Raw genomic sequence first — 24,183 nt, forward strand, 5'->3', positions numbered from 1 at the left:
AGCGAACGGACGTGAGGTTACGCCATAATGACACGAGAAGCCGCTCTACGTGTCGCGAGCGCCGCTGACACGTCGTATGACCATAGCTAGACTTTAATAGAACGGAACGAAATGAGAAGAAAAAGCAATGTGGAACAAAATGTACGAGCACCGGAGGTGCTATAGAAAATTGAGGAGAGAGGAAGTGTAGTAAGCTAGAGTGCGTACGTTTGTTTAATTAGCTATCCCAGTCTCCTTGTCGTTGCTCTTTTTCGCTTATCCTATGTACCTCCAGTGGCTCCGTCCCGAGCCTTGGCCCATCAAAAGCAAAACGTTCAGATGCTGGCAACGCGCGTCATGTTACGATGAGGTTTTGGAGACTGTCGGTGATGAATTCGAGTAGGTGTGGAGGCTGTTTTCGAGGTCAGCGGTCGTGTAGCAGCGGTTGGATGTATGATAGGATGAACAGAATGTGTACGTACCTTTTCTTCTCTTCCTTACAACTTCCGACAAGGGTGGTGTCGTAGACTCAGACTATAAGGCGTACGGGCTTTGTATGTTAATTTTCTTCCATCTGGTCTTATGCGTTGACCAATATTCGGGCGTTGTATTATAGCAGACCTCCGTGTCGTCGACGCTTCCGACTGACAAAAGCCACCCCGGTAATCGGAGCCACCGCAATGAGCGAGAGGCGCCATCGAGCGTCTAGCGCCGTCGACTACGCTCATCGCGAAAGAAGACGTGCTTTCATTCTTCTTCTACACCACCGCCATCTCACTCGCCACTCTCCCTCAACAGCGAAACATCGCTCAACTGGCAGACGACACAGATGGGGAAAATGCGAGGGAGAAACGACGCCAGCTATCACTCAAAATCCAGCGCTACAGATCCAAAGCCCACATCGCGTCCTTCTGGCGTCGTCTTCGTTTCGTGGTCGTCCCGATACCCTCGCTCGCACGCACGCACTCACGCACGCATCCACAGAAGTGCTCGAACATGACCGAACAAGCGTGCACACGTACGCGAGCTATCAGGGGAGGAAAAGGAACAGGAAGATGGGGGAGAGCTGAGGATCAGAACAAACCGAGGGCGTAAACGATCATTTGTCCCCAGTGCGTTCTATCTCTTTGGTTTTGCTCTCAAATCCTTCGGCCCCGATCCATCAACCCTCCCTACCTTCAATCCCAGTCCTGCTCGCCTTCCTCCACCGAGACCGAGATCATTGAGAAGGCCGACTCGATCCTCCAACCGGGCTGCGTCCCCTCACGCTCGACCAACTTACCCAAGACGAGGGCCTCAAGGCTAGGAACCTCTTGCTCCAACCTCTATCGCAAGAATAGCAGGCGATGCACGGATGGAACGTGACGCATACGTTGATGGTGTTTGAGCACCATCTTCGCCATCGGAGGAAGTCCAAGAGGTTCGAGCAGCCGGAGAGGAAGGGGAAGGGCCGGTGCAAACCTACCAAGAAGGAGAACGAACGGGGGACGGCGATGGTCTGGATGAGGATGTGCACGACCAGGGTAGTACCGACGAGAGCGCTCGGGAGGTGCTTTTATGGACGACAGGGGATCTGCAGAGGTTATACGCGATGGGGTGGCTGTCGCTATGCCTTAGACAAAGTGTGTTCTCTTTTCTTCCCGTCGTTGTAAAACGAGACCGCTGACTCTCCACTCTTTATTCAGGACGCGGCAATTCGCTCACACCTTTTTCGGTCCTCCCGTCGAATCCCCCGCATTCAACGCAACCTTGTATGTCCTCTTCTACAACTTCCGCAGGACCCTAACCCCCTCAACCGCTGGCGGCGCCGAAACACACTTCAAAGCGGCTCCACCGACATGGGCCACCTCGGACAATCCTAAATTTCTTTCGTCTACAACTTCTCGTCCTCCGTCGTCTCGACGCCGCTCGACTGGGGCGACTCGGCATCCCCCTCCGGCTACTAGTTCCTCGACAACCCGGACCACGACTGTGCGCCGAGCGAGGGGCTGTTGGGCTGGATGTGGAAGGCGACGGAGGACGGGAAGAAGATCATGTATGTCCGGTTTGGGAACATCATGGTGCCGAATCCGAGGGTAGGAACACTATCAAGGCAGTGGTGAGGAGTGGTGTTCGGGAGATTGTGATTAGGGAAGATGGTGGATGCATGTAAGAAGACAGAGGGGGAGAAGAGCAGGTTGTTTTCCCGCAGGAGTGTCTTTCGCTTGTTAAGTGAGTCCATTTTTGTTTTCCCAGTCATTGTGCTTTTGATTGATGCTTGTCAGTTCTTTGCGTAGTGGGTTGTTACTGGAAATGAGCATAGGCTGGTGGAGCACCAGTAGAGATTGGGCCTGATGCGCGTGAGATGATGAGATGGGTGTACGTACGGATATTTTTTCGGAGGGTATCAACGATCAGCCTACGGGCTGCGAAAGCAAGTCCCGTTACCTTACATTTCATGGGGCTGTCAGCTTGAGCGCATTCATCCGAGACATGGACATGGGGAGGATGGACGACACCAATTTGTAGAGAAGTGAACTGGCAGTTATTTCTCTGTGCAATTTTTTGTCGTTTTGTGGTACATCGAGGAGAACGGTCGGAGTTACCCGGAGATCTGGGGCTCGCGACTTCGGCATCGCTCGGCATGACACTGCCTCCAGTCACCTCTGACAGCGGAGCCTTCACACCACGTCAAACGACAAACTTCATGCAGTGCTCAGCGAGATTGACGTCTGGAAATGGCCGCGATCCGACTTGAATGCGTGGATCGAGCCCAACGACTTTGATCTCATACTCGATGAGTACATCTGCGACTACTAGGTCGACAAAGTTCAGGTGAACGTTCTCACCACGATCACTGAGAAGACGATATGCGAGATCCTCCGATTTGAGAGGTTAGTGTCGGAGAACTTCGCAAACAGGAAGACATTTATCTCGTACATGCTCAGCACCTCACCAAGGTACGTGTTGGCATGTCTTTGGTGCCGTGATATCTTCGTGAAGCTTACTGTCGACCTTGCTATAGTACGGCCACGTTGATCTCGCAGACACGCAAGCACTCACGGACGAGCTCCGACGACGGAGAGTCTATTTTCTGCGCTGATTACTTCCGTAAGTGTCCCATCGTCATATTCCCCCACATCAGAGTAACAGTGGAAAGGCGTCTCGCTCTGTGCGTGCACGACGACTTCGCCGTCTACTGTTACTCTGGTAAGCTGCTCATCATGGACTTGAACTGATACATTCCCATAACCTTCGAATATAGACCTATGCGAGTCATCCGAGGACGGTCAACGTCTCATAAATGCCATTCGGTCATGCAGTAACAGCTACCGCACCACCTCTGAAGAAAAGCGTCACCTCAAACACATAACCAACGAAGACCTCGACCTGACCTACCAGAATATCCGGCGCGCATCCGAGGTCCACCATTAAGTACGGCACTATGCTCGCAAGCATATCAAGCCGGGGATGACGATGACGGAAATCGCGAACACGATTGAGGATGGCACGAGGGCGTTGGTGGAGGAGAATGGACTGGAGACGGGTATAGGCTTCCCAACGGGATTGAGTCTGAATAATCGCGCGGCCCATTATACGCCGAATCCGGGGGATACATTGGGTGCGTCGTCTCCCTTCTTTTACATTTGTTTGCAGCATTCCGTGTGGCGTGGTGTGGCGCCTTCGAATTGGCATGTTACAGGCTGGCATGGAGCAGAGTGTGCTGACTATGAGAGGTTTAGTGCTGCAGAAAGAAGACGTTTTGAAGGTCGATTTTGGTGTACATGTGAAAGGACGGATAGTCGACTCGGCTTTCACCATGTCTTGGGATCCGACATACGACAAACTCCTTGAGGCGGTCAAAGCCGCGACCAACACCGGCATACGGGTGTGTACCAGGATCCAACTTGTCATTACTTTGCTCGTTTACTGACCAATCGAAACAGGAAGCTGGGATTGATGTACGATTAGGAGAGATCGGGGCTGCTATACAGGAGATGATGGAGTCGTACGAGGTTGAAGTTGGTGGGAAGGTGTACCCTGGTACGCACAAATCTCCCTCCCTCTCTCCTTTCCCGTGAAATGTGGAGATCTCTCTCGCTGATTCTACCGATATGTACTCTTCGTGAACAGTGAAATCCATCGAGAACCTCAGTGGCCACTCGATCAACCTCTACCAAATACACGGCGGCAAATCCGTACAGATCGTCGCGAACAACGACCAGACAAAGATGGAGGAGGGAGAATACTTCGCCATCGAGACTTTTGGGTTGACAGGGCGTGGACGTGTTGTTGAGAGTGTAAGTAATTACAATATTTTTGTCCTTAATCTATCAGACTGACTGGCCATGATCGAATCCTTCTGGGTGCTACAGCGAGACTGCTCGCACTATGCTAAGATTGTTGATGCGCCACACGTTCCGCTCCGGTACGTTGCACACTCCTCTCTCTATTTCTATGTCCATGCAAGGAAACGGCACTCACTTGTAAGTCGGGCTGGGGTGGGGTGACTGTTTGTGAATAACTAGGTTAACCTCTGCAAAGACACTTCTTCAGAGAAGGATATTCGCCGAGGACAGGTCTTTGAGGGACTCCGAGATCCGGGAGCAGGGAGAGCACACTAACGTTCGTAACATACGTTCCCATACCTATTAATCGTGCGCGACATCCTCACGATGCTGTTCCGTAGGCTTTCTCAGGTACTACATGCACAATCGCATCTAGATCTACCGCCCTCCTAGTCTCAACAATCCTCAGCGGGCTCTGTCACGACCGCACATCCTAGTCTCGAGGCAGACCTGGAGAATTTTGTCGGCGCGAACGTGAACGGGACGATTGTACATGCTTGTTTACTCGAGGACTTCGCATACAACAACGAGTGCGTCTTCGTCGGTGCTATGCTCGCCGCGCTTGTGGAGAAGTCTGAAGATGACACTACTGTCTGCATATGTCCATCGTCGACCCTGCCTTTTTGTCCGTCTTCTTCCCCCACACATCCGTCCAAATAGCCAGTCTCGCTGTTAATCGCACTCTACTCACACCATGCCAGGCCACGGCAAGCATTCCCACGGTATCAATTCATTCGGGCCCTCTATAATTTTACTACCAACGGTACCGCCCCCTACATCCACATATTTCTTTCATGTCCTCTTCAGCCGGCTGATGCCTGCACATGATGACCATAGAATGGCTGTATCGAGCAATGCAACGCTCGAAGGATGGTCTCTGCCAATTTGGAGTGGCTTCTGTGGTAGTCCTCATCTGGATTTGAGCGAGATCAACAAGTGTGCGTGTCCTCATAGCCTTCTTCTCTTCCGCACTGTGGCTGGCAAGCGTCTCAACGCAGTCGTTGCAGTGCGGAAGTTCCTTTGCTGTGTCTTTTGTATGGACTCGGATGCTAACTGATTGTTTTGACATATCTCTACATAATTATGACTTGCTATACCCCACACTATACTCGTCTATACCCCACCTTAACAATCCTACAATTACTTCAAGACGGAAGAACAGTTGCCTTTATGCCCAGGTGGCACTATGTGGCGGAGATTGAAACTGCCCAAGATCCTCCATGACGACAACGTGCGCCCCATCACTCCGTCCCGCCCGTTCCCCGCCCGTCCTTTTTTGCCACCACGACATTCCGTAAGTCTCGTCTATTGTCCCTCAGATGGACGGACCTTTTGTCGGGGTATGGTCCACATTCTTCTACAATATTGTAACTTGACTTATGCCTTCGGATTTTTCTGTACAGAATGATGGCAATCAATTACCACGCACCGCCACTCAAGATGCTGGAATGAACGCCGTCTTCGCCACACCAGGTAACCATACGAACTGTGCGTGCACACCCGCTCCTTCTGTCCCACTTTTTTTGACAATAATTTATGGTTGTCCAGCTTCGTCAAACAGCAGCTCGTCGTCACCACATGATTGGCCGATGAACTTCTCATCGGGAGGACCGCATATAGGCAGCGTGGTACGTTCTTTTACTTACTTTTGACGGTCAGTCTTCGATATTCACAAGCGGGAAGGCCTCATCCAGTAACGCAACTCCTTCCGAGAGTGGTTGTGGTATGCGTATGTCACCACGTATCCTCATGGGTAATGTGCCGCTCTCTATGCAGTACGACCCAGAGTCGTACTCCGAAATAGTTCGCCAAAGGGACAGGTACCAAGCCGAGAATACGGCTCTTCGGTAGAGCATCTTTCTTCATTCACAAACATATCCTCTCACTCATCGTGAACATCTTAGGTTCGCTATTGCCCAGCTTTCTTCAGCACCGTCCGGTCCATCCAGTTCTTCCTCCACCGACACCGTTTCAAAACCAAAACTCACCGACCTTCCTCTGATAACGGTATACAGCCCCGAGTCGATCGCTCACTTTCAACAGTGGTTCCCCGAACTCAAGTTCATCGCAAAGGCCTCCTGGAACAAGAGTCCGCTCAATCCGAAAAGGTCTGTCAAGGCCACCAATCCCGACGAACGCCAAGCTGTCCGCGGTCCTTCCCAGGCGAGTCAGGACCTTAACAGACAAGCGGCGTTCATGGAGGGGCCCGATGGTGAGTTGTTGGGTGGGCAAATGGTCCTTGAAGTACGCAGCTTCCACCGAACGTGCTTCAAGGATCTCAAGGATCGAGGCGAAGCCACTTGGTTGTTCACTGACCTGTCCGAGACCGTTCTCACTCGGCTCTGTGAGGAATCGGCAAAGAGGTTCCCCACAGAACGGCTTTGTGTTGATGGATGGAAGGCACGAGAACTGATGAGGCTGGCCTGGCCTGGATGGGCTAAGGAGAATCTCAAAGATTTGAAGCCGGACGCGGCAAAGAGGTGGAAGGGGAAGGCGAGGGCGAAGGAGACGGAGACGGACGCGAAGTCTGTAGATCAACCACTGTTCGCTGCTGAAGTTGTACTCGACTTGCTTCTTCTACATGTTTTCGACGGCCTCGAGCGGATACCGGCGAAGGAAGAAGACAATATCTCTCTCCCTGCGGTAGTCTTTCAACACCCTACCCCTCGTCAAACAGCCCTTCCATTGGACATTGTCCTCGACCGTACGTTATCTTCGTTTGGGCTGGGAGTCACATGGCCTTACCGGTGAGATCTTGCTCACAACGAACTCTTTCATAGCTCTACTCCTTCTCGAGACTCCGAATCCCGGTACGGTCGCCAATGCTGCCCCAAATGCTGAGGAACCTCCCGCGTCCGACGCCGTTTCTCCAGATACCTTATGCACAACATATGGAACTGACACTTACGACGGGTCTCTGACTTGTGCCACTCAACCCGGTGCCACAGTTCCCGAGGGTGTACAAGAACTTGCCAAGGACTCTAGTAAGTTCAACTCCCGGATGTTATTGTCTCTAACGATGCTGACTACTACGTGTTGTGAGACCTGCCAGCGAAAAGATCACTTGACCAGGTTGCAATCGACTTGGAACAAGTTGCCACGAGCCCGTCCACCGAGTCGTCCAAGCGCTGCAAGATCTCCTAGGCTTCGGGTACGGAGCAAACTTCAAAGCTACCTACGCCGACGGCACCATCCAAACCCTCGACGACGGCGTTGTAAGTTCTTATTCTCACGATATCTTTTATATTTCTCATGACCGTTGTAGTTCGTCGGCCGTGTTCAAGCCTCTCCATCATACTCCACTCCCGACGAGCATCGCTGGCCCTAGTACGGCACACGGCGGTAAGAGAACTGATCTACTCTCCTCCGTGTGTAGCTGACATCGCCAATCATATTTAGATGCTTCGTCCCCGCCAACAAAGGTATGGTTCTTACTCGGGACAAGGGCCGGGCACTAATACATCTTCTTTCTTCTTAGGCGTCTCATATGTCGAAGCAACCCAAGGAAACGAAACCAAAGCTCTCAGCAGCGGACTTGCCGATCTATCCTAGGGAGAACAACGTCACTGGAAGGTTAGTTCGTCGAGTCGATCTCGCTGACAAACGTTACAGTTCTCACTAAAGTCTCGGTATCACAGGGAGCTCCAACCTCGAGAGTGGCTCGACAGTCAGGAAGTTGGCGCTACGAAAGCGCGATTCAATGCATACTTTGGGACAGTTACAAAGGAGGTTACCAAGGTGAATTAAACTAGTTTCTCTAATGCTGGATATCACCGCATACTCACAACACGGCTCATGTAGGTCTACAATAAAAGAGCATCTGAGCTTGTATGTCTCCTCTTGCATTTTTCTTGATACCGTCCAACTCACGCGATGATTTTGTTCCACAGAAAGCTCAGGGCGTCAAGTGTTTGGGGGAGTGGGTGCATCCGAAGTATAAATAACTGCATAGTAATACGGTACAGTGCATTCCTCTCGTAACATATCCCCATCGCTAACAATCATCTCTGTTCACAGCCCTGGTTTGTGATGCTGTCCGAATCGCCTTGCTTGTCTCGCTCACCCACGCCCTCTTCCTTTCGACAATACCTCCGTCGCTCACGCTCATTCAGTCCCACTCTATGCATTCTGACCGCCTCTCGTTTCCTCTACATCCTCTTCCACGGGGACTGCTACGAAGGCAGTGGCACCGCCGTGGGTTTTTTTTGATAATCTCGGACACTTTCTTGTGGATGTATGTGTATCGTTGTGGATGGATCCATTCCGGATATTTCTCACAGTCTCGGTAACGTAGATGTGTACATTGTGAGACGAAGAATTGTACGGTAACAGCGCAGGGAGGGCGTAGTAGGGAAGAGTAGGGAGGGTGGCGAGGTAGGGAAGGGTGGCGGAAATTAAATAAAAATGATTACCCAATCCAATCGCGTGCCAGAACAACCAAAACGGGTCAAAAGGTGATGAATCGTACTGAATCCCACTGAATGACATTGAATCGCCACGAATCGCAAGCGCGCCGACGATCCCTTGTGGCCTACACGATTGAGCGTCGTCAAACGGTAAAAAAGTGTGATTCACTGCGATTCACCACGTACGTCGTCCTCAATCGCCCTCAATCGCAGCGAAACGTTCGATTTTTCACTGGGTCTGATCCCTCGCTAAACGCTGGTCCAACCTCCGCGAATATGGTGTCAGTTTTGTCGACCTCGTCATAGAGAGCGGCGAACACATCGTCGAAGAACTTCCGTCCGTCGATCCCGTGTCTGAGATCTGACGTTCCAGCAACACCGGTGCGGAGACCATCCGCAACCGCAGCCCCTACATCGGAAAACGCCAACCTACCACCAACATCAGGCGCGGTGAGCATCCACATCGACACCCAGACTCTCGAAAGCAAGCCCACGATGGACATTCTCGCAGGTGTCATCGAAAAGTACGATGTGCTTGAACCCGAACGCTTCGAGCTTATGTGCCGAATTCACACAGCGCAGGTTCTCATCCCTGGCCGCGACGAGGAGAGGGAAAGGGTCGTCGTTGGCCGTCTCCTCGCGAACGCGATCTTTGTCCACACACATCCAGAATCGCAAGCCATGTCCTTGCTCTTCCTCTACAAACCCAACCGCATTCCACATATCGCAGAACTCTTGGGTCTTCGCCGTGGCGTCCATTGCCTAGTGCCACTCGTCCGTTAGCCCATCTGTTTCCGTCCCCGGCGTGAAATGGCAAGCTAACCTCGTTCTGAATCGCATTCCAGGCTCTTGTAACATCATGTGCGGCGTTCTTGCCGGAGTCGCGGATATGGACGGCTTTTGTGATGTGGATGTTTTCATCTCGATGGTCAGTGCACATCTTCAGGAGCTTGTCCTTCTCTAGCTTGCTGAGCTGATGGTATTCTTCGTTGTTCTGTGCCAGATTCACCAAGGTCTGACGTGCTTCAGACCCCACACCTATCGCTGCAACAGAAACATCTAGCCCGAAACAAAGGGGCATTGTTGGAGGAATGAGGGGTTCGTGCTATCTAGCAGACTGTACATACATACTGACATGCTTCCACATAGGTCGAAATAATCTCAACGACATGCCACATCGATTTCTTCCAAACAAAGGGTGTGCTGCGAACCTGATACATGACAACGTGCAAGCTGAATCCCAGTAAGTCACATCAATCGTATAATGTCGTAGTGAGCAATTGTTGACTCGACGTACCGTGTAATAGGTGTCAAGACCCCTCTACTCGACATATTGCGAGCGATCGCATCTGAACAGCTTGCCGATGCACGTGATAGCGGATGTAAATCTGGCGCTTATCGCGGTGAAGATGAGATCAACTCACTCGACTCTAGCTGCGTCACCCCCACAACGCACCGCTATTGATCGCTACTTCGTCGCACGAACTACCATCGCATCTAAGAGTATAAGACCGCGCCGTGTAATCTACATACCTACAAGACTTCACAAAGGTGAGAACGGACCGTCGGAAAAGTTTCAGAATTAGCGTCGAGGTACGCCTGATTCACCTCTGCTTTTCTTTCATGGTCCAGCTAACACGTACACCGTCCTTCGTATCATTACCTCGACTTAGCTTCATTAATTATCATCAATTCGGAGTCAGTTGCGCTCTCAGCCCCTGACTCCTCCTTCACTCCTAAGCAAACACCGACCATCTCCCCTTCAACTGCTCAACTTGCTCTCTCAGATCCGTTTGCCTTCAACCGGACCCCACTGCCCGCCCTTCCCTTGTCACTATCTGGGTGTTTTCAACCATCGTTCGTCTTTTTGCCTTCTACTACCCACACCTGTCATATCACTCTGCACCCTAAGAGGCCTCGCCTCTCGCCTTCGTCGTCGTAAGCGTACGCACATCTCGGCTCTGCTTTTTTTTTCTGCGTTTATCTCCCGATCATGCTGACCGCCTCCTGCGCGTCTCGACTAATCGTCTCTCGAAATCAGCCCCCTATGATGTCTATCTCAGATGCTCAACAAACACCGGCGAATCCCTTATCGTCAGTCTCAATTTCTTCGAAGACGAAGAGCTCTGCTATGTCTATGGAACGTGATCTAAACACCTTTGTGGGCAGACTTGAGTCCTGGATTCGAGAGATAAGTGAGCCACCCGTCGAGGAATTTGCCGGTGTGTATTTAATCGCTTCTCGTTTGTTAGAGTACTGGTGTGTGCCTAGTCTGTAATCCAGGGTATGGTGAAGGGATCTTACCCTGGCCAACCCGTTGGTCTGAGTGGTCTGAGTCGCGCTCATGAGCAAGATGGTCCAAAACTCTGTCAGATTCGAACGACGGTTTGATGTAGTAGTGGCGAGAACTGCAGCCGGTGCGTCGTGAAACTGGTCTTCTCGGGAGGTTCAGGGTCGTGGGGCTCACACTGACAGGACTCATTTCGGCAGTACTGGTAATAAATATGCTCTGCTTTGTAACAGCAGGAGTGTTTTGCATTAAAATAGCGAGCGGCCGAAACCTTTGACAGGTGATCTGGGTTATTGAGTGGTTCTTTGCACTTTATCCAGTATGCACAACGACGACTACTCGTAAGCTGAAGGATGTTAATGTAGAACCGTGGTGAACGTGAAAGGTGCAGCTGCAGACGTTACAGCCGAAGAAGCGTAGAGGAATGGTTAAAGTGAAAGAATACTGTCCGCTCTCTAAAGCTTCATCCTAGTGCATTTTCTCTTCTGATACTTGACGTTGGCATCCTCTCACGGTCTTGCGTTTATCCTCAGCGACAGAAAAGCACCCGATAGGCTTGAGCTGTAACATTTCTTGTGTTTTCCATAACGATGGTTACATGGGTCGTCGAGATTATGGCCATTGTGCGATACCTACCGATGACCATCGCCTATAATCGGACGTCACCACTGCCGAGCGGCAATTCCTCATCTCCAACTCATTCCTGAGGACCGGCTCCTTTGCAATTTAATCCCAGGTCCCCTGTTTAGAACGGTCAACGCTTTCGTGACTGAATATCGAGGGTTTTTGGTAAGTCTATCTTCAGTTGTTATTATACGCTCGTCTACAGGTGGACAGGGCAGGAGCCCAATGTATCGGCAAAAGAAGATGAAACTGTGGGCAAACGTGGTGCGAACACGATGCGAGCCAAGGTGATCGGTACTCCGAGCCTTGGTGAGCGGTACTCCGAACCAAGGTGATCGGTACTCCGGACCCAAAGTGAGCGATACTCCGAACTGCGAACTAAGATGATCCTACTGGTGAGTCATGGTGCGAACGCAGGTGATCCCGTTGGTGAGCGGTACCCCGAACCATCTCTTCCTCCCACTGAGAAGCCGTCTCCCAGGATATCCAACGAGCTGGTTTTATGATCTCGGATGTCCGATCGGAGTTGTCCGGGCGCTACATTTCTCGCGCTTCTGTAGAATAACTTTCTAACTCCATAGACTGTTAGCGTCGAGATGTTGAATTGTCTACCTTTGAGTACGTCTTTGGTTGCTACCCATCCTTTAAAGTGGTTAACGTACTGATCAATCTTGAATTCAGAGTATAGGCGTGTAAGGATCTGAGTGTAGCACTCGGCTGCGTAGCTCTCTAACAATCTATTGCCTATGGTTCACGGAAAGTATATACTCGACACTCATTCTCATCCTGCAAGGTTATCCTGGAGAATGAGCCTCTTGTTTGCGTCATACGTCAAGGTTACACACATCAAGTATATAGAGAGCCGCGTATGACGGCTTTGGTCAAACCTGGCGCTGATACATGGTGTCGGGCCTTGTGAGAACGCTCCTTTACTTATATTTAAGCTCCGGTGAAGTTGCGGGGGTCTACAAATATTTTTGTCCACACCTGACATCTTGATATTCAATCCTTTAAGCTTCTGCAACAACTGAAAATATAGGAGCACACGAATCCAGTCGGTGTCAATATACGTGTACAATTTAATATCTACAAAAAAGTGCACCACCGCGTCCTCGAGCAGTCTCAGGGAATTCAAGAACGAGCCCGAACAGTTTCAAACATTAGAGACGACAGACTTGGCTCTTTTACCCTCGGTATGCGCACTTTGAAAGGTTAGGTCAGCAGGAACGCATCAGATTTTATCAGAGACTACTCACCCGCCCTCCGAGTTCCGCTTCAAGCGGGAACTCCGTCGTCGAGGTGCAGCGATTACAGAGGAGCCCTCTTCGATCTCTCTTTTTCCTTCCCCTTCTGCTTGACGACACTATAGTTAGACTTCATAACAAGATACGAGGACAAGAAGAAGGGTGTGGACAAACTGACCGCGCCAGTACTAGTGCTTGGCCCAGCAGCAGGTGGCGTGTTTGACATCGTGCGGGATCCTCCACCAGGATAAAGCAGGGTCATGTCCACATCAGAAGTGGTCTCGCTTGCCTGTTACGAGTCATCATCTATAGAAAAGAATTATAAAACACACTTACGGGCTGAGCGAAATTCTTAGACCGGGCATCAACGTTGCGTCCATTGGCTGCCGGAGCAGGCTCGTCAGCCTCCACGGAGTGCCTAAAGTGGGCGACGAGCTGGTCGAACAAGTCCTAACCAAATGATCAATATAAAGACATAGTATCGGCATGATCAAGTTGTTCACTCACGACGTTCTCTGCATCTCTGTCGTCCGGGGCGAGGACACCCAGGACGCCTTCCACGCGTTGCTCTTCGGCCTTGAGAACATCAATGTCATTAGTGTTCTGTTGTCATAAGAGATAGAAAGAAAGCATACCAATCGTTGAACCTCAGAGAGCAAAGCGGCACAGATGAACTGCCGCAATGCGGCATACTTAGCCTCTGCGGCGTTGGTGCGCTCGTCCGCATCCTGGACGCGTTGCTCGGCATCCTCGACACGCCGCTCGGCGCCTTCGAGGACTTCAATGACGACTGAGCTGTCTGAGAGGACACCTTCCAAGAGGTGTTGAGATTTGTAGAGACTTTGTAAGAGTTGGAGAGGGTTCATGTTAAGGCGATACGAGGATCAGGAAGGCGCGGATAAGAACTTCGAAGGGACTTGGGAGGGACGGGCTATTGGCGGTCATTATAAACGATTGGAAGAATTGAATTTATCGTTCGCCTGCGGATATCTAGAAGCCGTCACAAGTCACCGTTGGACATTTGAGGAAGTCCAAAAGCATTGGCAAAATTTGATTGACGGACTTCGCGCTTCCAAACCTTGTTCGTGCAGGAGCCATCGACAGCCCACGTGAGGCTACGGCTAGTACCTGGAACCGCACAGGATCCGTTGCAAATCTGAGACCGATTCACCTCCAGGACATATTGTATCAACATCTCAAGACAAACACGACTGGCAGACCGTTCTTGGCAAATCTGGCACAAGTGTTCCCCGCTTTCAGCATAAAGACTGACTGAGGAGACTAGGTCTGAGCGAAACATTGGTCTGGACTCGCCATTTACATGCAACTGAGGGCTTTGATGTCGAAGCCAATCTCCGGGACGAACGTGGATGTACGTTAGAGAATACAAAGTTGTTTCGTCCGGCGTGAGCGCACGACGATCAATGGACGCCAATTCTAGGATTTTGCAATGGCCAACACGCAAATCGCCGTCATAATAGAGAGGCTCACGGACAAAGTCAATCACCCACTCAGGGGCCAGCGTTTTGGGAAAATACTGATTCAGGGAAAATAGGTGGTAAGGGCCGCGGTTTCGACCATAGACCCTGAATTGACAGAACTTCTGTCTGCCGTCACCCATCCATGTAACCACCAAAGACCGTTGAACACCGATGAGTAAGGAGTTTTTCGATGAATCCTATCCAAAAATTATTACCTTCTTTTTCTCTCCCAAGTATTTCGAGTATGCAAAATGGTCATGTCACCATCACGCAGCTCACCTTCGGAGATAATGTGGGCGCATGTCACGGCAGAATCTGACTGCCATCTTGCATCGGCAGAGAATCCTTCCTCTTCTATCCCAGGGCAGTTGCAACGGTGAGACTGTCGACTCTTCAATTTTCATCTCTCAGCCTCTACTCCGGATAGGGTTTGTGGGACAGAAGCATAACGCTGGTGGGCGCAAGTCAATGAGTGTCGAAATAGTACGATCTTTCATGTTGATATCGCAACGGTATGCCCAAAAGCCAAGGACCGCTCTCAGAGAGGAGCCTCGATTGAGAGATGCAGGATGTGTAGTGTTGCCACTCGCCGAGAACACAGTGATTCCGTGTAACATATATTGGGCGCTCTCAGGGCATACGGGTATCCCCTAGACGGACTTCTAGCCAGTATCGTCCATTCCATGTTATTTGTGCACTTGTCAAGTGATAGCGAGGTGCTCGAGGGCCAATCAATAGCACAATATTTCTATATTCTGAGTCACCAACCAACTAGCACGTTCACTTTCCTCAACAGTGTAAATGATGCCGAGAGCTCAAGTAGAGAGCCAGTAGTATTGAGAGTTGAAATGAAGTCACGACTCTAACAGCTAACCGTGACTTCCATACGAATAATGAACTGGCGGGGTTTCTGTCCAAAGGGTCACTATTCCCTGAAGGAGAGCGGTGATCGTGCACGCGCAACGAGCTTGGGCTATACAAAGCAAATGGTAGCAATGGATAGAGCGCGATGCCGGCAAAGAGATCATACGAGAGAAAGACTTCCAAGATCGTTAACACCAAAGTTCACGAACCGTGCTCCCGAGAATCAACAGCCTCGTCGTAGTATGAGCGAGGTACCGCACAATGACCATAAGACGGTCTGAACAACCTTTATTCCTGCCACAACCTTGACTGCGCCCGTGTCTTCGGAATTCGTCGAAGAGAAGGTATATGTGGGAGCGTTACCGTGGCGTTCCGCAACGGAACTCAGGAGGGGAGGTTCGAGATGGTAATTAAGCAGGTTGAGTACAATAATTTACAAACAACGCGTCTTCATCACTTCCCGAAATGGGATGAACAGCGCTATGCATGGATAACTGTTTTGAGCTTACCGGAGACACAGCAAGGGGGCCCGCCACAGTTGTACTCCTCTCGGAAACAAGGATTCCGCAGTCCTATGTAGATCCGTGTGTAACCCCATCTTCTGTGATCACGGTCAAGTGCAAAATAAAGCACGCACAATTCTCTCTAGTAACGGATAGAAGTAGCTTTGATAGGAGTGGGAGCATACCTTTCTTCGAAGATGCGAGAAAGACATTTGTGTGGAGGTACTGAGGAATGAGTACCGTCTAACTCCTTGAGGATGGAAGAAAGGAAACCGTCGAACAATTTGGCATTTACAGACTTCTCCGTTTCCCATCCTTCCGGAAACTTCCGTGAGAACTTATCGTCTGATGAGCGACTTGAACGTACCTAGGTTCAAGCGTGCCTGAAAGCCTTCCCATCACTCGATCTCCGCGGTCGCAATGTTTACAGGGATAAGTGGAAATTAGGAACTGCGCATGAGCAAAGGTTTGAAGACCCATATGCGTTCTCACTCGAGGTCCTGTACACAAAGCGACCGATAGAATTGGCCAAAGCCGGTCGATGCTTGTTCAGGGTTCGTCGGCGATGTCGCAATGAAGGAAGGATCATGGGAACGAACATTCTTACCGAATTGTGCCAAGGTTGATTCAGGTTACTTCAGCTGTGGCATTTGTGAAGACGCAGGCGAACATCGTCTCGAGACCCCCGAGACGAAGGTCTGCTGCCTATAACGACGCGGCAACGGTAGAACGAGTGCTATGAAACGGTCAAGGCAAAGAGTTACTATAGAGGAGGCAAATGGATGTAGAATCAACATACTGGAGTAAAACATCCTCACATCTTGCTGGGACGCAGGGCCACACTCACGCATAAGTCTCATAAGACCCAGCAGTCTCGAACCTCATGACATGTAGTGTCGAATGATCAAGAACGAGGTCTCATATGCGATACAATTGGGTCTCTTGGTCTCTTCAGAGGTAAGTATCAGTGAGGCCAGAGCTAAGATGGCGCGGAGGAAGGAACTCGTAACTTGCGCAGCATCTTATAGTATAATCTAGACCTGGAACTACTCCATCAGCACTCTCTACAAAGTCTCCGCTGAGAGCGACTTACGAACGCAGGCGCGGTCTCTAGAAGGCATTTGTCTTAAGTTCGACAGACTCGACCTGCCTGAGTTTTTGAGAGTACAGCTTGTTATCAGAAAGCCGGAGACAGACTCCGCAGACGGCCTGTAAGCCCCTGGGTTAGCTCTGACTGTTGTCCTGACCATACGGGTCGGGACATAAGCCTTTTATGTGTGTGTCGACTGGAGCAAGTGCTAAAGGCCTGAAGGTAGGCGTCTCTGTGATGGCGCTGAAGATATGAACCAGGTAAGGAGTAGAGAATGTGATGGTGGTGGTGGCGGTGGCGGTGGCGGTGGCGGTTGAGCTTTTCCACCTCGCCGCTCAGAGTGATGCACATCGTGGACTCGCCTCGAAAGAAGCGATAGTTATGAAAATTCCTCGATGAAAGAGAAACTTCCGTCGTCGAGTTGCTGATCTCGGCTATGCATTCCTCACTGACATGCAATATATCTTGGTGATCATCGATAATACATACTATCTCCTCTTCCTGGGAATTGGACGACGGATGGTATCGGACCTTCAATGATCTTGGACAGTTGGGATTGTCCAAGGTGAGCAGAATCGAGACAGTAACACTTGTGCGGTGTAATATCTTTCAGAGAACAACCACTCACACGGAGCGGACGACGCTTGAATTGGCAGGATATAGAAGGAAACGAGACAGAGTTGAGAAGTCCGGTGCGCGTTTCTTTGCCAGGAAGTCAGAAATACATAATACTCACAAGACAAAGAGGATATATAAGGATGAAAAAATACTATCTACCGGTTTTTTTCGCAAAGCGATCGGCCTTCTGTGTCTTCTTCTCCCTCACTCCTCTCGATATGGCCGGGTATAAAATCAGGATGATCGTACGATGTCATCGAGAGGCTGACTTCTGCGAATGAATACGACATACCGAAGGACAAATTCTCCCTAAAAAGGAGGGCGTCGGTACTAGGCTTATGCTGCATCAGCAGATCTCTGCTCACACGCTGTTGTGAGACTTGACCACAAATACAACTTGTCACTGTATTAACGCTTGATTGCCAGAGAAGTTCAGCGTCGCGCCTGTTATGACTCCACATGAAAGACAATTTAACAACGTACATGTACATTGAAAATACCGGCGAGCAGCCCAATCGTCGTAGTCTGTATGGAATGCCGCGTCGATGGAGCATGGCTGATGAGCTTCCTCTCTTTGCGAAGCGTTGTAATGGACCCAAATTTCGTGTCTGCTGTGAGAGTGAACCTGCGAATGGTCCTCGACCGTACGTCAGACCAAAGGTACGTAAAGCAACTCGGTGAGTGATGGAGAGAACAAACGAAAGCCGTACCTGACGCAATTTATATGCAACCTCACACACCCAAGACGCCGTTGCCCATCCCGTGTTGTCGTGCAGTAGAATCTTGAGGTCGACCTTTATCGAATCAAGGTTGAACTATTCCTGAAACGTGTTGAGGCTTTTGATCTACGACCCGGAAGCTACGAGCGTTAAAACGAAAGCCATTGATCGGAAGAATAAGATGTTGAGAGACTCAATGGTCACGTACCTTGACCGCCCCGTTACGGGCAATGACAACAACATCGAGAGCGCTTACAACGACCTCGCTACCTGGATTATGATCCCAGGTCATAATGGCCGCCTCGGCAGATGAGACCAAGACCGGGGTTGACGACATGCGCAAGGGAGCTGTCATGGTGCAATCAATGATGGTCTACTAGACGAGACGGTGATTGAGCTAAGATCACTTACGCATGTCTGGCAAAGAACTGAGCAACCAAGGGAAATAATTCGGAATTTACTTCGGTTCTCGGGTAGTTGAATCATAAACGAACAGAACGTATGCACTGTCGATCGACCTCGGCTTCTCAACGTCGAGCTCACTCACAGCCGACAATACAACATCAGCGAACATATTACCAGTGACTTTCAGCCGAAATCATGTACCTGCGAAGATGCACGGGAATCTAGCGAGACGACCTTCAAGGGTGGAAAGTTAGGGCCGCGGTGGTACGATGGTCACGGTGGAGGGAGCATAATAAACAGTCCTAGAGAAACGCACACCCTCATCCGCGCCACCAGGATGAGCAGGTAGCTGCAAACTATGCAAAAGGTGAGATCGACACCTGTAGTGAACAACACCGCAAGAGATTAGACGTCTTTAGCAGGTTCATGCACATGTACTCTTGTGGCCAAAGTACAAGAGACGAGTGCCGGGCCAGATGTACAGCAGCGAATGGTCATTCTGCGACACTACGTGGCAATAGACGCAGTACGATGACAAGTACGACCTGTGGTGGCTTCCCAAATTTTGAGGGCGGCAGAAGGAAAGCAGAGCATTCGTGGGAAAGCAATAGGTCGTTAGCGCCTTCAAGACCGCTTCTAGCCTGGGCCAATCAGAGCTCCGCCACTCTCTCGCTGTCCACCGCTTCATGCCCTACGTCATCTTGGGACTTTTCCCTCCTCGTGATCTCTACTTCAACTTGATTCTCTCGTTGTTCGAACGATAGTTCACTCTGTGGCTTCAACATCTTTCGATTCTCCGGCGATCGCCGTGCACGAGTACGCAGTAGTGGTGTCTTTGGAAGGAACGGTCACAGGGTAGTAATTCGCCGGAGGGCTACTGTTGAACAAGACTGTAGGTGAACTAGGTTCGTCTGTCGTACAAGTTGTTCCGGCTGCTAGAAGAGTGATGTGCTTCCTACCATCTTGGAAGGATTGTTAGGAGGAAGGCAATCTTGCCAATCGAAATATAACTCCGTTAGTATCATCGTAGGGACCAGTATCGACTTGGCTCTAAACTACTTACTTACCTTACTTACCTTACCTTATTACTCGGATGTAGACTTTCGGTCAGAATCGGTTTCTCCGTAGAGCGCCGTTCTGCTATGTCGAATATTGTACATCTGGAATGTCACAACTGTACACCGGGCAGTCTCTGCATGCGCTTCCCTGACTTTCCTTTGCGAGAGCGGTCTCTGTTCCTGTATGGGACTTCACCCCGGCGAGTCAGACCTAGCACCGTGGATTGCTTGGCCTACCATAGATCTGCGCATTGCCGGGGCACCTGCGACATCATCGTGTGCGCGAGCATATACTGTATTTAACATGTTTCCGCACGTATAGGCCCTTTCGCCGGGAAACGTCAATTTTAGAAGGAGCAGTCGGAGTGCAAGCCGTAAAGTTACCTCGCGTCACAAATCCTGCAACTTCCCGTCCCGAATGCAGGGCCGTGAGAGTGACGTCCGTTTTTTGCGACGGGACATCTGGAAATGTATGAGCCCGATGCTACGGTCAATGGGCGGCCATGTCGTTGCATTCTGGCCTTGCCCTTGATCCTTCGTTGATATATACGATCACCCAGTCTGAACCAGCAGGGCACCCGCTCAATCGAGGTTTGATATGCTTGCCGCTAACAGCTCTGCTACCCCCGCTCCTGTTGATAGCACGCGCGAGGATCTCGACGACGACAGTCTCCATCTTGGTTGTCCTTTGCAATCCAGCTTCAGCCATTTGATACGGAAGGACCAGATACTGACTGCCGATGCCCATCCAGCATCCAACTGCTCGGATAGGCCCTCTCCAGCTCCCACTTCTACGCCCTCCATCAATCAGGATTCACAGTCCCCACCCGCCAATGAAACTTGGGATTTGATACCGTACGACGTTCCCTGGGGTCGTGAATATCAGAACTATCGCCCTGGTGTTCTCCCCGGTCCCGATGGCGATTGCGTATTCTTGCGATCCCCTACTCCTGATTCCGTCGAGCAGCATCGGAAACAGCGCACGGTCGAGGCATGCAGGAACTGCCGTGAACGACACTCTAAAGTGTGTACTTCTTTTGTCTCTATTTTGTCCCAATCATTTATTCCTATCTTCACGCCATAAAAATACCCCTAGTGCTCCGGAACTCGCCCTACTTGTACTCGCTGCATCAAGAAGGGTCTGCTCTGCAATTACGCCTCCGAGACCCCCCCGATTAAGACAGAGGAGGCGTGCCAGGTGTGCCGCCAACGAAAGTTAAAGGTGCGCCCTTCTATTGGTCTGTTCCGTGCGAATTGTTGATTCTATGATATCTCTCTGACATTCACGGCATTGCAACGCCTCTAGTGTTCCGGCGCCCATCCTGCTTGTGCCCGTTGCGCTGTCAGAGGATCTGTTTGCCAGTACGCCTCGAATAACAAACATCGTGAACACCATCCGCATACAGTTGTTTCCTGCACGTCTCCGGCCTCCCGAGTACAGAACCTGCGCCGCGTCAGGAAGCAGCTCTTGCTTCCTAAAGCCGGATCTCCTGTTGTCAAGGAACTTTCGGTCAAGCAGGAGAAGCTCGACCTAGACGCCATTGGCTTTTCCCTCAGCCTCGCGGGCGATCACACACCCGCGAGCCCTACCTCGATGTCTTGGGAGTCGTCAACTAGATCGGAGGAAAGCGAGGGATTAAATCCTTTCTCCCACGTTAGCTCGTATACTGTCGATTCCCCTACCGACGGTGAAAACGACGAATCCATCATTCTACCTCCGTACAATCAGAGACCCTCCTTGCCCCATGGAGAGTTGTTGTCTAACGCCAGCGCCTTTCATTCCTTCCCCAATCCGAGCTCATCCGCCTTCGTTCCAAATCCTATCCGTCAAATGGTCCCCACGTCTCTGCTTGAGGCAGACAGCATGCGCTACGTGCAGCCATACGAGGACGTCAAACCCGACCAGACCAATATGTTCGCCGCCGCCGCCTCGTCGCCACACGAATCATGTGACTTACGCGGTTTGATCCCGTCATCGTGGGTGGACCACTATGAGTTATCGTCCTCTCCATATCTGCCGTGGGCTGCTTATGTGGGAACCTCTGATTATCTCACTACCTGTGGCGACTTTCCGTTTCAATAGGGGCCCTACTCTGGGTACGCGCAGATTTGATCCATTTTTGTTTCCCTTTGAAGCCGGCGTCGATATATGTCTCTACGGGTCAACGATGAATATTTTATTTTGTTTGTACGTGACCAGTACCCACAATTCCCGGCTGGCGTCATCATGAGTCTGTGTCTTGCCCTTCGCTTATCTATTCGTCACCCTGCCGATCTCCGTTCATCGTACGCGACAGCAATCTTCGCGTCTACGATCTTTGCAATCCGGCCGTTGCATCACCCACGTACTCTCGTTATGAAACAGATCCTTTTGTTCCCTTGGATAATTGTTTTTCAGTCATTCGCTGTCTACTCTGGCCTCACACGTACTGAGATACTGTACCGTCCTTCTTCCTAAAGCAATATTTGTTTTGCAACGCTACCCTTCGTTATCCTCTTCCGGGTGATACGACAGACAGGCTCTTTATCTACGTTCTAGATGCCAATTATGGGTGATGGAAGGAACGAAGGTTATATGTCCGAAAGATCAACTAAGCTTGTGAATAGGGAGTGATGAGCCATAAGACAGGGCGGACCCGACGGCTATAACGAATCGCGTGTATTACTGACATAGCTCTTGAATGAAATACATGCTTCACTCGATAATGGGTCCTCGCCGCCGGTCAACAAGATAGCCAGCATCTAAATCACAGACACTCTCTAGAGTACCCAGTGGTCCGAGACACCATATCTCCCTAGAATGGCACCCATTTTGTCGGTCGCTCGTGTCAGGACGAGCTCTTCAGCCACGCAGAGAGCACAGTCACCCGGACGTTACTCAGACGCAATTGCTGTCTTGCTCTATGTTGATGAAGCGTACAGCTGTGACTTAACTGCAATCGTCCCAGTTTGCCTGCTAGACGGCTATACCGCGCACTAAGAGCCAAAGACGTCGACAGTGTACCTGTCAGGTCCTAATGATCGACATATGGTATAGGAAAAATTAACGTGTTAATAAAATCCAAATGCGGGCCGTGCGAGAGGAGATAAGCAACAGACGATACGAACACGATAACTGATTATTGACGAGAACAATACCAGGGAAAACGACAAAGCAAAAAGAAAACAGTCACACGGTGACGGCAGTATACAGAACGACAATGTTGAGGACTATGTAAGCATCAGGAAAAAACGACATGCATGTTCAATGTCAAGAAATCACCATCTACGTAAACGAAAACCACGAACAGCCCCAATGACCTGCCTCAATGCGTGAGAATCCAGGCTTTCGCAGCGTCAAAGTTGAAGAACCCTTGAACGACAGGTTCAAAGGGCAATCGCCTGGTCAACAGATACATTTCCTCGCTAGAGGATATTGTGAGTAATAGGATGCTTGCAATCGATAGGAAGAATGCACATACAATGTTCCAACGATTGTCCGAACCCGCCCACGAGCAATCGCATAATAGCGGTGTCGGCTCTGGGAAACGAATCGAGAGCGCGGATTGAGGGTGTTGATGAACTGTTCGAGGTTAAATATGTCGTCTTCGGTGGCGGGGATGAAGGTGTTGATTTTAAGAGGAGGCGACAAAGAGTGGCTGTCAGCGGTTGCTCCATGCCCATACCTCTAAGAAGAAAGCTTCAAAGTCGGTTTGGAAAGGCAGTGACAAATTCACTTACAAACTGGAATGACGAACCTGCGGCTCTAGCGGATTGACCGTTGGTCGAGAACTTGACTTTGATGCTATCGCCAGTTCTGCGTGACGAGTCCGACGTCGATTCTGTCTTGAAACTTGTATCTCCGGTGTAATTTCCCGCACTTAGTGACGATGAGTATGAACCTGGAGAAGTAGGAGGAGGAGGAGGATAAGGATGATGCGATGCCGGAATGCTGGATACAGGTTGGCTCTGGCGGAACATGCGGTTGAGCTCTTCTCTGGCTTCCGCCATGGTCCAGAAAATGTACGCCTGGGCGCCGGGAATGAGGGCGGAAGCGGCGGCCTCGCTGATGACCAACCATCGTCAAACCTTGAAGAAAGGATGTAATATTCGGGACAATTGGAATGGAAATCTTACAGCGTAGGATATATCGCGAGCTGAGGTGGTCAATGAAATCACCACCTCCTTGATATATCAAGGAAGGCGTAGTATACTTAGCCATTGAAACCAGAGGGTTCAGTAAAGTGACTCGTCTCAGTACTTTAAAGTACTGAGGCTTCTGGGGCACTATGGTATAGTACTGTGCTAGTAAAAGTGCGCAATGCTGGTTTGTGGGTATAGTACTTTTGCTCGTTGTAGTACTTTCTGCTGGTATAGTACTTTTCGCTTGTTTAGTACTTTCTGCCAGCCTAGTACTTTCTGTTGCCGCAGTATTTTCTGCTGGTGTAGTACTTTCCACCCTCGTAGTACTTTCTGTTGGCGTAGTACTTTTCATCGGTGTAGTACTTTCCACCCTTGTAGTACTTTCTGTTGGCGTAGTACTTTCTGCCCTTGTAGTACTTTCTGCTGGCATCGTACTTTCCGCTGGGCATCGT

The 24,183-nt window shown here is 50.4% G+C and overlaps 7 protein-coding genes across 7 annotated transcripts; 4 read left to right on the top strand and 3 right to left on the bottom strand.

Annotated features, from left to right (window-relative positions):
• Positions 1-1,325: 1,325 nt before the first annotated feature.
• Positions 1,326-3,393, top strand: STEHIDRAFT_159219 (uncharacterized protein; the record flags this gene model as incomplete). The annotated part of the gene is made up of 5 exons (XM_007306588.1): positions 1,326-1,528; positions 1,665-1,950; positions 2,779-2,918; positions 2,984-3,069; positions 3,224-3,393. 5 exons carry the CDS (start codon positions 1,326-1,328, stop codon positions 3,391-3,393), a joined length of 885 nt encoding a protein of 294 aa, XP_007306650.1.
• A 566-nt stretch (positions 3,394-3,959) lies between these two features.
• STEHIDRAFT_132827 (uncharacterized protein) lies at positions 3,960-4,469 on the top strand (the record flags this gene model as incomplete). The annotated part of the gene is made up of 4 exons (XM_007306589.1): positions 3,960-4,002; positions 4,093-4,259; positions 4,335-4,387; positions 4,430-4,469. 4 exons carry the CDS (start codon positions 3,960-3,962, stop codon positions 4,467-4,469), a joined length of 303 nt encoding a protein of 100 aa, XP_007306651.1.
• Positions 4,470-6,056: 1,587 nt separating this feature from the next.
• STEHIDRAFT_132828 (uncharacterized protein) lies at positions 6,057-8,251 on the top strand (the record flags this gene model as incomplete). Its single annotated transcript, XM_007306590.1, has 9 exons — positions 6,057-6,127; positions 6,212-7,011; positions 7,088-7,266; positions 7,452-7,522; positions 7,573-7,649; positions 7,707-7,729; positions 7,786-7,880; positions 7,946-8,045; positions 8,198-8,251. 9 exons carry the CDS (start codon positions 6,057-6,059, stop codon positions 8,249-8,251), a joined length of 1,470 nt encoding a protein of 489 aa, XP_007306652.1.
• Positions 8,252-8,916: 665 nt separating this feature from the next.
• STEHIDRAFT_159221 (uncharacterized protein) lies at positions 8,917-9,794 on the bottom strand (the record flags this gene model as incomplete). The annotated part of the gene is made up of 3 exons (XM_007306591.1): positions 8,917-9,122; positions 9,208-9,475; positions 9,537-9,794. 3 exons carry the CDS (start codon positions 9,792-9,794, stop codon positions 8,917-8,919), a joined length of 732 nt encoding a protein of 243 aa, XP_007306653.1.
• A 2,986-nt stretch (positions 9,795-12,780) lies between these two features.
• STEHIDRAFT_159222 (uncharacterized protein) lies at positions 12,781-13,737 on the bottom strand (the record flags this gene model as incomplete). Its single annotated transcript, XM_007306592.1, has 6 exons — positions 12,781-12,829; positions 12,884-12,977; positions 13,046-13,160; positions 13,208-13,321; positions 13,379-13,447; positions 13,507-13,737. The coding sequence occupies 6 exons, from the start codon at positions 13,735-13,737 to the stop codon at positions 12,781-12,783; spliced, it is 672 nt and encodes a 223-aa protein (XP_007306654.1).
• Positions 13,738-20,207: 6,470 nt separating this feature from the next.
• Positions 20,208-22,589, top strand: STEHIDRAFT_112901 (uncharacterized protein; the record flags this gene model as incomplete). The annotated part of the gene is made up of 5 exons (XM_007306593.1): positions 20,208-20,633; positions 20,706-20,807; positions 20,916-21,558; positions 21,693-21,706; positions 22,374-22,589. The coding sequence occupies 5 exons, from the start codon at positions 20,208-20,210 to the stop codon at positions 22,587-22,589; spliced, it is 1,401 nt and encodes a 466-aa protein (XP_007306655.1).
• Positions 22,590-22,914: 325 nt separating this feature from the next.
• On the bottom strand, positions 22,915-23,599 carry STEHIDRAFT_159224 (uncharacterized protein; the record flags this gene model as incomplete). The annotated part of the gene is made up of 3 exons (XM_007306594.1): positions 22,915-23,014; positions 23,071-23,276; positions 23,330-23,599. 3 exons carry the CDS (start codon positions 23,597-23,599, stop codon positions 22,915-22,917), a joined length of 576 nt encoding a protein of 191 aa, XP_007306656.1.
• Positions 23,600-24,183: the final 584 nt, after the last annotated feature.

Source organism: Stereum hirsutum (genome assembly GCF_000264905.1).
Source record: "Stereum hirsutum FP-91666 SS1 unplaced genomic scaffold STEHIscaffold_11, whole genome shotgun sequence".
Lineage (NCBI taxonomy): Eukaryota > Fungi > Basidiomycota > Agaricomycetes > Russulales > Stereaceae > Stereum > Stereum hirsutum.